This window comes from Mesoplodon bidens, assembly GCF_964165515.1.
Source record: "Mesoplodon bidens genome assembly, chromosome: 5".
NCBI lineage: Eukaryota > Metazoa > Chordata > Mammalia > Artiodactyla > Ziphiidae > Mesoplodon > Mesoplodon bidens.
Window position 1 is genome coordinate 100,851,274 of NC_138161.1, and position 13,744 is coordinate 100,865,017.

General features: G+C 38.2%; 1 protein-coding gene across 4 annotated transcripts in view; it reads left to right on the forward strand.

The window, feature by feature from the left end:
- The window catches only part of VPS8 (VPS8 subunit of CORVET complex), a 299,498-nt gene that overhangs the window by 245,362 nt on the left and 40,392 nt on the right, over positions 1-13,744 (forward strand). For 3 of the 4 annotated variants that reach the window (XM_081234582.1, XM_081234581.1, XM_081234584.1), the window contains one exon: positions 1,189-1,242. The exons of the other annotated variant lie outside the window; for it this stretch is intronic. In XM_081234582.1, coding sequence (XP_081090708.1) covers positions 1,189-1,242 — 54 coding nt within the window. The remainder of the gene's footprint in view (positions 1-1,188; positions 1,243-13,744) is intronic. 4 annotated transcript variants of the gene reach the window in all.

Sequence of the window (13,744 nt, forward strand, 5' to 3'; positions counted from 1 at the left end):
CATATATCCCCTCTTTTTTTGGATTTCCTTCCCATTTAGTTCACCACAGAGCATTGAGTAGAGTTCTCTGTACTATACAGTAGGTTCTCATTCGTTATTTGTTTTATACATAGTAGTGTATATATGTCAATGCCAATCTCCCAATTCATCCCACTCCCTCCTTCCCCCCTTGGTATCCGTAAGTTTGTTCTCTACATCTGTGTCTCTATTTCTGCTTTGCAAATAAGTTCACCTGTACCATTTTCTAGATTCCACATATGAGCGATATTATACGGTATTTGTTTTTCTCTTTCTGACTTAACTTCACTCTGTATGACAGTCTCTAGGTCCATCCACGTCTCTGCAAATGGCCCAATTTCGTTCCTTTATATGGCTGAGTAATATATGTATCACATCTTCTTTATCCATTCCTCTGTTGATGGACACTTAGGTTTAAGCTATTAGATGTGTAGACATTTAGGATTGTTATGTCCTCCTGATGAATTGATTCCTTTATCATTATGCAATAATATATCCCTGGCAATAGTCTTTGCTCTGAAATCTAGTACTATCATGGTATATTTTTCCAATCTTTTTGCTTTTAATCTATTTGTGCCTTTATATTTAAAGTATGTTTCTTGCAGGCAGCATGTAGTTGGGTCTTGCTCTTTTATCTGACAGTCTCTTTCAACCTTTCCTATATTTGAAGATCTTCCTATATGATCAGTCTTCTCTTCTTAGGGCTAAACATCCTTTTATTATGGTTTGGCTGATACTTTTTCTAAATCCTTCTATTATTATCAAACACTTGTGCATGTTTTGCTTAAAAGGGACATTAGATCAGAAGGTATACTCTGAGTTGGTCTCTGCAAGACGTGCTACTACATATCGCGTCAGTTGATTTCCATTGTCCACAGAGATCTGTGTCTATTAGGTTCCTCACCACTTGGCTAAAACCAATTTGGACCATCTTTTCTACTTTTCTTACCCTAATCACATTTTTATCTTGGCTAACTACTGACTTTTTGATCTCCAGAGAAACTTCAAAGGGACTTAACAAAAAAATCTATTCATTGTTCCCCTGAAAATGTCTGTTTTATCTCAGTTACATGAATTCTAGTTGAATTATTTTAAGTATGGGTCAAATAAAGCTAGACTATAACTAAGAAGATATCAAAAGTTTTGCTTTTTTTTTTTTTTTTTTTTTAGGTAAAAATGTCCCCATCCTGTCATCCATCCAAAGGGGATCCTGCTGTTAAGAAGGTGAGTGAGTTTTAACGGCAAAAAGCCGACTTCCTCTTTCTGTGTATTTATTCTACTCTGTTGAACCATATTCTCAAAATGAGTGATTTTAAATCATTTTAATGCGTCTTAAGTTTCTTCCTGATTGGATGACTTAAAGAGGTGTCACCAGGACTTGTTGGCTCTTCCAGAGAAGCCAAATGGGGGTTTGGGTCTAGCATCAGTCTCCTGGCAACTAGGGACTTTCATTGTTCTAGAATTCCCATCCTCTCTACCAGATGGGCATTCTGGTATCAGTGAGTGGTAGCAGATGAAAGTTATTCTAAGGATGAAAGGTACATAGTTTTTCTTAACAGTGTACTTTCCCTCCAGAGAGCTGTTCCTAAAGAAAACTGGTCTGAGGTATTAACATTTCAGCACATACAAGCTAAATAAGACCTCAATAAATACTTGTGTGATAGAACTCTTATCTAGGCCATTTCAACCTTTGAATGTAAACTCTGTGGCACAGATAGGTTGTTCGTCTTTCAAGTAATTCTCAGATGATGTCGAAAGAACCACTAAAATCATTTTCTTTATCCAACTGCAACAGTGCAGTTGAAATATAGCAAACAGATTAACATTTTTGCTATGTTTTCTTTTACCATTTTTATTTCTCTGATAGTTGACTTGTCCCTGGTTGTAGGTGTGCTTTCCTTGCTCTTTTTTATGATTTCAGCCAGCATCCGTGTCGGGGAAGGATTGTAGAACAAAAATAACACCTTGCTGGCTCTGTTTACTAACAGCAGGTTCTAGCTTCAAAGCGGTGTGCCAAAAATGGGTCCCTTTTCTCTGCCTTCAAAATCCCCTTTTCAAAGGAAAAAAAGAATAGAAACAAAATATGTTGTCTGAAAAGCTTTATAACGTGCTGCACGTGAAAACCTCTTTCACTCTTGTCAAGACAGCAAGGGCAGGCGAGACCGCAGTGGTGATTGTTGCCGATCAGAACCATCACACCGTAACATGAGCTGGAAAGGGCGTCAGCCACTTAGTCGCACTCAGTAAACAAAGGAGGAAACTGGCATCCAGAGGGAAATTTTTTTCTCAAATGTTCCATGGGACACACTTCTACCATAGAGGTTAAAAACACGTGCTTTGGATTCAGTGATTGACTCATCTACTTTATCTGAATAACCTTGAGTAAGTCAGCCTCTCTGTTTCCTCCTCTGTAAAGTGATGATGCTCCTCTCAGAATTGCCCTAAAGATTAAATGAGAAACAATTTAAGTGCCTAACACTGTGTTTGACACATATTAAGTACTCAGTAAATTATAACACAAGTACTCAGCTGTTACTGAAACTAGTATTAAAACACAAGTCTCCCAACTCCTAGTCAGATGTCCTTTCATCTGTCCTTTATTATGCTACTTATATACTATTGTCCATTCAGCAAGTCTTTCTTTATACTAGATAGTGAGCTAAGAAGCAGACTACAGAGATTAAAAATACAATCCCTGTTCTCAAGGACCTCCGCATTTAATTGGAAAGGTAGACAGGTTGCACTGACAGTTACCAGACTACTTGACACATGCCATGCAGGGTGCACAGGGTGCTGCAGGAGTGTGTGGGAGAGGCCCGGTTTTGAAATGACTAAAGCTCCTTTAGTACAACTCTTACATTCTTTATGGTAGAGAGTCCAGTGAAGAAACTTGAGAAATGGTTAGCTGCTCCCCTACAACTTGGTTACTAGATTGTAATGAAAGCAAATCCTACCATACTTAAAGACATTTATTAAATTAAGATCACGAAAACATTTTATCCAGTCGACATATCATGAATACCTTTTATTTTGGCAGTGAGGGTCCATTTCTAATATTTACCATTCTGATTAATAAGATATTGATTTCACCAATGGAAAATTTTTCTGCTGTCTTTTGAGCTAATGAGCAAAGTCTTAGGTGTTGGTCAATATATGAACAGCTTTTAGGAGCTGCCTTTGGAAGTTCATGTGAGCTGCAGTTTCTGAAATGCGGATTCTTGTTTAGAGCCACTGACCACCCCTGACTTGAAGCCTAAACTTAATAGCACATACTTAATATTGCACTGTTTATGGTGTGTAGAATAACTTTAAAATATATATCATAACAGGTGCCTCTCCCAAACTAAGAGGTCAAGGAAGGCTTCCCAGTAGATGTAAAGCTTGATTTAGCCTGGAAACACAAGGCAAAAGGTATTCCAGGCAGACATGGGTGAGCTAGGAAATGGAGGCAGTTCTGTTTGTCATAAGTATGGGATCTTGCAGAAGCCTGGTGAAGTAAACAGGAGTCCAGATCACAGAGCCCCAGTCTGTGAAGTTTGCTTTTTATCTCAAGGATAAGTGTTTCCATCAAACATGAGGCAGAAACGCCAACTAGAAGAAAAAAGGTCCTAAGTGTATGCTATGTTAATAGAATGAGGAGGTGAGAAAGATTCAAGTCTTAGCCTTTTTATTCTCCCCACAAACCTTTTTGACACCGTGAGTTAGGTGTCCTTCCTTTTTTGAGCTCTCAGAGTACCCTGAACTAGTCCTTACAGACATACTTATCTGGCTGTGTTGAAATTGCCTCTTTGCTTATATGGGTCCCCCATTAGACTCTCTGCAGGGCCCCTAGCAGTTCTGTTTCCTGTTATCTATCTAAGTGTAGGACAAAGTATGCAGTCACTCAGTAGTTGTTGTGTGAATGAGAGAGACATGGAAGAGATTCTGTAGGGCTTCGTAGTTGTTTATGGGAAGTGAGGAGAAAAAACAAGTTTCTGCTGAATAACTGGAGAAAGAACAAATGAAGCATCATTGCTGTTCTGGGCTTGTATTCCCAGCTTGGTCATTTCCTTACTATTTAAGCTCTATCAAGTGATAGACTCCAAGTGAGATCAGTGTGAAGCTCAGCACCGCATTGTTACTTGCCTAGTTGGATATGTATATTTGTGTGTATGTGTTTGTGTGTGCATATATATATGCATCTACATATATATTCTGGTTGTCATCCTGGAGCTACAGTCCCTCTTCCCAAAGTTGCACTGACAGATGGGAGCACCAAGAGTGTCTGTTGAACAGTGTGACTGCCAAAGTGACATGTGTAAGAAACACAAAAGAGCAACAGTGTTTTTGATTTGAGCCAAAGATTCTCTGTTGACCAATAACTGAAGAGAGTGTTCAGTGACTCTATTGCATATTGGCCCTGTGAAGAGCTCTGCTCAAGTGCCGAGGAGTCAGGAGCCATATTCTGTAGGTCCTGCTAGCTCGGGATACGCGGCTCATGTAGAAGTCACTCTCCTATTCTGCTGCCATGTCAGGGCCTGGCAGACTCCATGAGCATTTTGTATTTGTGATATTCTTTCAGAAAGCTCTGGATTAGAAATACTTATCATATGTAATAATATATCTATAGCATTTAAAATTTGTATATCATATTTATCTTTTGTATATAAAATTTCTTCTTAATGGGCTCTAACTGATAACTTCAATAAAAAAGTAGGAAGACACATGCGTCCCTAGGACTTCTTCAGTGTTTGATCATAGATGACTAGAAATTTGAAAATTAGAAGCACTTTCCTTAGATAGAAATTGTCCTAAAGTCCATTGCACTAAACTCCCTAGCATAGATCCAAATAGGAGGTGCTGAAGTGTTTGAGGTGGATTAAAGGAGTTTAGAGGGTTAGTTGAAGGCAGCATCAAAACCGTCTCAGCTATGAGGCAGCACTTCTTGACTACTGTAGAAACACCAACCAGGAACTTGTGTGGCAAAGTTGGCATTGTTACATGCATAATAATCAGAGAAAGCCGTTTTGTCTTATTCTTGATCACAAAAGCATGGTTACACTCTCTGAGCCATCCCCTGTTTTAGATGAACCTTCTCTGCTGTTGTGTTTGTGGAAGCCTGAGGGGCCGGGTGTTCTGGCTGGTAGAATCCACTATAAAGGGGTACAGTTAATGTTCTTCTCAGAATGACTTCTTCCAGTTAGGGAGAATGTACTCGGAGTGGCGTAGTGGGAAGACTTTCTAATAGTTCTGGGTAATTCAGTAAATATTCAACAAGCCTCTAAGGTGCCAGGACATGGAGGAACAAAGGTTAGTGAAAAATAGTTCTTGCAGAAGAAAAAGACCTACAAAAACAAACCCAAAACAATGAAGAAAATGGTAATAGGAACATACATATCGATAATTATCTTAAATGTAAATGGATTAAATGCTCCAACCAAAAAACATAGACTGGCTGAATGGATACAAAAACAAGATCCATATATATTCTGTCTACAAGAGACTAATTTCAGACCTAGGGACACATACAGACTGAAAGTGAGGGGATGGAAAAAGATATTCCATGCAAATGGAAATCAAAAGAAACCTGGAGTAACAATTCTCATATCAGACAAAATAGACTTTAAAATAAAGACTATTGCAAGAGACAAAGAAGGACACTACATAATGATCAAAGGATCAATCCAAGAAAAAGATATAACAATTGTAAATATTTAGGCACCCGACATAGGAACACATCAATACATCAGGCAAATGCTAACAGCCATAAAAGGGGAAATTGACAGTAACACTATAATAGTAGGGGACGTTAACACCCCACTTTCACCAATGGACAGATCATCCAAAATGAAAATAAATAAGGAAACACAAGCTTTAAATGACACATTAAACAAGATGGACTTAATTGATATTTATAGGACATTCCATCCAAAAACAACAGAATACACTTTGTTCTCAAGTGCTCATGGAATATTCTCCAGGATAGATCACATATTGGGTCACAAATCCAGCCTCAGTAAATTTAAGAAAATTGAAATAATATCAAGTGTCTTTTCCGACCACAATGCTATGAGACTAGATAACAATTACAGGAAAAAACTGTAAAAAATACAAACACATGGAGCTAAACAATACACTACTAAATAACCAAGAGATCACTGAAGAAATCAAAGAGGAAATAAAAAAATACCTAGAAACAAATGACAATGAAAACACGACAACCCAAAACCTATGGGATGCAGCAAAAGCATTTCTAAGAGGGAAGTTTATAGCAATACAATCCTACCTCAAGAAACAAGAAAAGTCTCAAGTAAACGACCTAACCTTACACCTAAAGCAATTAGAAAAGAACAACAACAAAAAAAAACCCCAAGGTAGCAGAAGGAAAGAAATCATAAAGATCAGATCAGAAATAAATGAAAGAGAAATGAAGGAAATGATAGCAAAGATCAATAAAACTAAAAGCTGGTTCTTTGAGAAGATAAACAAAATTGATAAACCATTAGCCAGACTCATCAAGAAAAAAAGGGAGAAGATTCAAATCAACAGAATTAGAAATGAAAGAGGAGAACTAACAACTGACACTGCAGAAATACAAAGGATCATGAGAAGTTACTACAAGCAACTCTATGCCAATAAAATGGACAACATGGAAGAAATGGGCAAATTCTTAGCAAAGTACAACCTTCCGAGTCTGACCAGGAAGAAATAGAAAATATAAACAGACCAGTCACAAGCAGTGAAATTGAGAGTGTGATTAAAAATCTTCCAACAAACAAAAGCCAGGACCAGATGGCTTCACAGGTGAACACTATCAAACATTTAGAGAAGAGCTAACACCTATCCTTCTCAAGCTCTTCCAAAAAATTTCACAATCTGTATGGAAACACAAAAGACCCCAAATAGCCAAAGCAATCTTGAGAAAGAAAAATGGAGCTGGAGCAATCAGCCTCCCTGACTTTGGACTACACTACAAAGCTACATTAATCAAGACAGTATGGTACTGGCACAAAAATAGAAATATAGATCAATGGAACAGGATTGAAATCCCAGAGATAAACCCACGCACCTATGGTCACCTTATCTTTGATAAAGGAGGCAAGAATATACAATGGGGGGAGGGGGAAGGGTAAGCTGTGACAAAGCAAAAGAGAGGCATGGACATATATACAGTACCAAACGTAAGGTAGATAGATAGTGGGAAGCAGCCGCATAGCACAGGGAGATCTGCTCGGTGCTTTGTGACCACCTGGAGGGGTGGGATGGGGAGGGAGGGAGGGAGACGCAGGAGGGAAGGGATGTGGGAACAGATGTATATGTATGACTGATTCACTTTGTTATAAAGCAGAAACTAATAACAAAAATTAACAAAACAAAACAAAAAAGAATATACAGTGGAGAAAAGACATCCTCTTCAATAAGTGGTGCTGGGAAAACTGGACAGCTGCATGTAAAAGAATGAAATTAGAACACTCCCTAACTCATACTCAAAAATAAACTCAAAATGGGTTAAAGACCTAAATGTAAGGCCCGACACTGTAAAACTCTTAGAGGAAAACATAGGCAGAACACTCTATGACATAAATCACAGCATGATCCTTTTTGACCCACCTCCTAGAGAAATGGAAATGAAAACAAAAATAAACAAATGGGATCTAATGAAACTTAAGACCTTTTGCACAGCAAAAGAAACCATAAACAAGATGAAAAGACAACCCTCAGAATGGGAGAAAATAGTTGCAAATGAAGCAACTGACAAAGGATTAATCTCCAAAATATATAAACAGTTCATGCAGCTCAATATCAAAAAAACAAACAACCCAATCCAAAAAAGGGCAGAAGACCTAAATAGACATTTCTCCAAAGAAGATATATAGACTGCCAACAAACACATGAAAGGATGCTCAACATCACTAATCATTAGAGATTCGCAAATCAAAACCACAGTGAGGTATCACCTCACACCAGTCAGAATGGCCATCATCAAAAAGTCTACAAACAATAAATGCTGTAGAAGGTGTGGAGAAAAGGGAACCCTCTTGCACTGTTGGTGGGAATGTAAACTGATACAGCCACCATGGAGAACAGTATGGAGGTTCCTTAAAAAACTAAAAATAGAACTACCATTCGACCCAGCAATTCCACTACTGGGCATATACCCTGAGCAAACCATAGTTCAAAAAGAGTCATGTACCACAATGTTCATTGCAGCACTGTTTACAATAGCCAGGACATGGAAACAACCTAAGTGTCCATCAACAGATAAATGCATAAAGAAGATGTGGCACATACATACAACGGAATATTACTCAGCCATAAAAAGAAATGAAATTGAGTTATTTGTAGTGACCTAGAGTCTGTCATACAGAGTGAAGTAAGTCAGAAAGAGAAAAACAAATACCATATGCTAACACATATATATGGAATCTAAAAAGAAAAAAAAAAGGTTCTGAAGAACATAGGAGCATGACAGGAATAAAGACACAGATGTAGAGAACAGACTTGAGGACACGGGGTGGGGGAAGGGTAAGCTGGGACGGTGTGAGAGAGTGGCATGGACATATATACACTGCCAAATGTAAAATAGATAGCTAGTGGGGAGCAGCCACATAGCACACGGAGATCAGCTCAGTGCTTTATGACCACCTAGAGGGGTGGGATAGGGAGGGTGGGAGGGAGACACAAGAGGGAGGGGATATGTGGATATATGTATATGTATAGCTGATTCATTTTGTTATAGAGCAGGAACTAACACAACATTGTAAAGCAATTATACTCCAATAAAGATGTTTTAAAAAAAAGAAAGTGGAAGATGGAAAAAAAATTTTTCCAGTTGTCCACCAGTGAGATCTCCCAGTGCTCTTGGAAATTCTTTGTAGTAGCTTAGCAAGGAACTTCTCAGTAAGTCCAAGTTAGTTCCATGGAAGAAAAGGCTGATATCAACCCCTGGACTCTGGGAGCTCCATATTTCTAGTGAAACCATTTCCTCATGTTGGGAACTTCCAGTGTTGCATAGCTGCATAGATCATTCCTACCTAACCTACACACTGTAAATATGTACAGCCTTATCAGTAGCAAAGAGCCCCTCTCTACTGCACATAGGCCATGCACTTAGAGGTCAACTATGCACAACCTAAATTGTGAGATTATAAGAGTTACAGAGAATACATGCATTCTGTTACTTCTCTGATTTAAACTGTGCACTCAATAAACTGTATTTTATATCCTAAAAAAAAATTTATATATATATATATATATATATAGTTCTTGCTCTCAGCACACTTAAAAGTTAATGGCGACTGAACTGGTGGGCTTAATAGCCAAGCCTCCCAGAAATTGGTGCATAGCTTCTCAAATATTCAAGTTTAATACCAGAATTTAGAGCTGATTCTTTTTTTCCAAGTGTTCTGGTGAGGCAAAATTTTTATAGCTGGTTCCCAGTCTTGCCACTCATGTCAGGAATGTAGTTGACTGTACTTGCTCATGATTTTTGTTGAATTATGGAGTGGGAGGGTTTTTTTTTTAAGGGAAGAAGCCCCTTAGAGCCACTGTTTCCATAGCAACAGGAAAAGCTGGCTGCAGTGTCTCAACTGACCAGCCCAAGAATGGCTGGTAGATAGTTTCACAAAAGTCAAGGGAACACAAGAGGAGAAAGCACTGAGAGATAGATGCAACACTTTCTAGATGTTGTGTGATGTTGGCTTAAGTAAAGATTCATTTGCCTTTTTTAATTTAACTGAAGTGTAGTGGATGTACAATATTATATAAGTTACAGGTGTACAATATAGTGATTCACAATTTTTAAAGGTTATACTCCGTTTATAGTTATTATAAAATATTGGCTATATTCCCTCTGTTGTACAATGTATCCTTATAGCTTATCTTATATGTAATAGTTTGTGCCTCCCACCTTCCCTACCCTTATATTGCCTCTCCCCCTTTCCCTCTCCCCAGTGGTAACCACTAGTTTGCTCTCTATATCTGTGAATCTGTTTCTTTTTTGTTATATTCACTAGTTTGTTGTGTTTTTTAGATTCCACATATAAGTGATGTCATACAGTATTTGTCTTTCTCTGTCTGACTTATTTCACTTAGTATAATACCCTCCAAGTCCATCCATGTTGCTGGCAGTAGCAAATTTTCATTCTTTTTTATGGCTGAATAGTATTCCATTGTATGTTTATACATCTTCTTTATCCATACATCTGTTGATGGACAGTTAGGTTGCTTCCAGTTGTTTCTTGGCAACTGTAAATTATAGTACTATGAACATTAGGGTGCATGTATCTTTTCAAATTAGTGTTATGGGGGGTTTTTTGGATATATACTCAGGAGAGGAATTTCTGGGTCATATGGTAGTTCTATTTTTACTTTAATGAGAAACCTCCATACTGTTTTCCACAGTGGCTGCACCAATTTACATTCCCACCAACGGTGTACAAGGTTTCCCTTTTCTCTACGTATTCACCAACATTTATTATGTGTTCTTTTTTATGATAGCTATTCTGACAGGTGTGAGGTGATATCTCATTGTGGTTTTGATTTGCATTTTCCTCATAGTTAGGTAGCAATGTTGAGCATCTTTTCATGTGCCTATTGGCTATCTGCATTTCCTCTTTGGAAAAATGTCTGTTTAGGTCTTCTGACCATTTTTTAATTGGGTTGTTTGTTTTTGATGTTGAGTTATATGAGCTGTTTATTTATTTTGGATATTAACCCTTATCAGTCATATCATTTGCAAATATTTTCTCCCCTTCAGTAGATTCTTTCATTTTGTTGATGGTTTCCTTCACTGTGCAAAAGCTTTTAAGTTTAATTAGATCCCACTTGTTTATTTTTGCTTTTATTTCCATTACTCTAGGAGACAGATCCAAAAAAATATTACTACAATTTATGTCAGAGAGTGTTCTGCCTATGTCTTCCTCTAGGAGTTTTACAGTTTGGGGTCTTACATTTAGGTCTTTAATCCATTTTGAGTTTAATTTGTGTACGGTGTATGGTGTTAGAGAATGTTCTAATTTCATTCTTTTACATGTAGCTGTCCAGTTTTCCTACCACCACTTTGTCTTTTCTCCAGCATATATTCTTGCATCCTTTGTTGTAGATTATTGACCATAAGTGTGTGGGTTTATTTCTGAGCTCTCTGTTCTGTTCCATTGATCTATGTGTCTCTTTTTGTGCCAGTACCATACTGTTTTGATTACTGACACTTTGTAGTATACTGTGAAGTCAGGGAGTCATCTGCCTTTTTAAGTCTCACTCTTAACTCCTGCAAAGATGCAATTCCTCATGAACAACAAAGTGGTAGCCCTCGATGATTGTATGCTGCCTCTTTCCTTAGAGTATTTGTCTTAGTAGGACTTAGATGCACATTATATCCAGATGTGATTTCCATGCCTCTATTGATTTAACAAAGAAAAAACAACCAGAGGACATGATTTGATCTTTGTTTTTGCACAGGCATGGTAGAAGATCTCAGCATGCCAGGTACCTCTTTATGCTGATGTGAAGAAGCTGAGGTGCAGTTAGTTGCCTTCAGATATCTGAAGGGTGCTGATTTGGAAGTAGAGGCATTCTTTGTAGTTCAGAGGACAGAACTGGTACCTGTGGGTAACTGCTATGTAGATGGAGATGTTGGCTTAGTATGAGAATTTTCTAACATTACCCATTACCAGCGGCGTGCCATGAGTGGCAGGATGTCTATCTCTCAGAGCTGCTGCAGAGGGATTCCTGCCATGGGTGAGAGGTTGGATTGGTTGATTTTTAGATCTTTTTGAAGGTTAAGATCTTCTACCATTGTATTAAACAAGTGGCATGTTTGTTGATGTGCTGAATGATTTTAGTTAGACCCTAACCCCAGTCTGAATTAATAGAATATCTTGCCTATCAAAGAAAAACAAATCTGGACTTAGGTAAGAAGAAGACTTCATTCAAAAGAATTATTGCAATAAGGGGAGGGAGCTGTTACAATAGAGGGGAAGAGGCTATTCCATAGGGAGAACAATTTGACCAAAGGATCTGCAAGGGTCTCAAAGATCAGGCAGAAAGGAATTTTCTTTTATAGGGGCAGGTAAACAAGGCTAGAAAGAACCAGATATGGGGGAGTAGATGGCAGAATCAGACAGTGATCAGGAAATGGTTTTCCTTGATGTCAGCTGATTCTCAGGAGACATGATTAAGGAGAGGTTATATGCTGGCTTGGGCTGAGGGTGGGTCAGAGGCTTGGGAGAAGGAGAGAAGCTTAGGTAACATTTGGTCATCAGTTAGCAAGCATTTCATTCTAATCAATCAGTGAGGACAAGCAGCTCAGCTTATCTTTTTTCAGGCAAAGCATGGAAATTTGGTAGTTCTGTGTCTGGCCTTGTCATAGGTAAGCATGGGGGCTAGGTGAGTCTTCCCTGAGTCTTATGGGGAGGCGTGGTTCTTTGCAGTAAGCTGTTTTCAAGAACAGGGTAGGAGATTTTTTTAACTGTGCTGTTTTCCAAGAGCTCAGGTAAAGTAAAGTTTAACATGGTCATGGATCTGGCTGTACTTGTTATGTTCTTTCCTTATTCTTTTTCCTTTTTTTAATTTTTTAATTTTATTTTTTTATGCAGCAGGTTCTTATTAGTCATCAACTTTATACACATCAGTGTATACCTGTCAATTCCAATCACCCAATTCATCACACCACCATTCCCACCCACCCCCCATGGCTTTCCCCCCTTGGTGTCCATAAGTTTGTTCTCTACATCTGTGTCTCAGCTTCTGCCCTGAAAACTGGTTCATCTGTACCATTTTTCTAGGTTCCACATACATGCGTTAATATATGATATTTGTTTTTCTTTTTCTGACTTACTTCAGTCTGTATGACAGTCTCTAGATCCATCCACGTCTCAACAGATGACCCAATTTTGTTCCTTTTTATGGCTGAGTAATATTCCATTGTATATATGTATCACATCTTCTCTATCCATTTGTCTGTCGATGGGCATGTAGGTTGCTTCCATGACCTGGCTATTGTAAATAGTGCTACAATGAACATTGGGGTGCATTTGTCTTTCTGAATTACGGTTTTCTCTGGGTATATGCCCAGTGGTGTGATTGCTGGGTCATATGGTAATTCTATTTTTGTTTTTAAGGAACCTCCATACTCTTCTCCATAGTGGCTGTATCAATTTACATTCCCACCAACAGTGCAAGAGGGTTCCCTTTTCTCCACACCCTCTCCAGCATTTGTTCTTTGTAGATTTTCTGATGATGCCCGTTCTAACTGGTGTGAGGTGATACCTCATTGTAGTTTTGATTTGCATTTCTCTAATAATTAGTGATGTTGAGCAGCTTTTCATATGCCTCTTGGCCATCTGTATGTCTTCTTTCGAGAAATGTCTCTTTAGCTCTTCTGCCCATTTTTGGATTGGATTGTTTGTTTCTTTATTATTGAGCTGCATGAGCTGTTTATATATTTTGGAGATTAATCCTTTGTCCGTTGATTCATTTGCAAATATTTTCTCCCATTCTGAGGGTTCTCTTTTCATCTTGTTTATGCTTTCCTTTGCTGTGCAAAAGCTTTGAAGTTTCATTAGATCTCATTTGTTTATTTTTGTTTTTATTTCCATTACTCTAGGAGGTGGATCAAAAAAGATCTTGCGGTGATTTATGTCAAAGAGTGTTCTTCTATGTTTTCCTCTAATAGTTCTATAGTGTCCGGTCTTACATTTACGTCTCCAATCCATTTTGAGTTTATTTTTGTGTATGATGTTAGGGA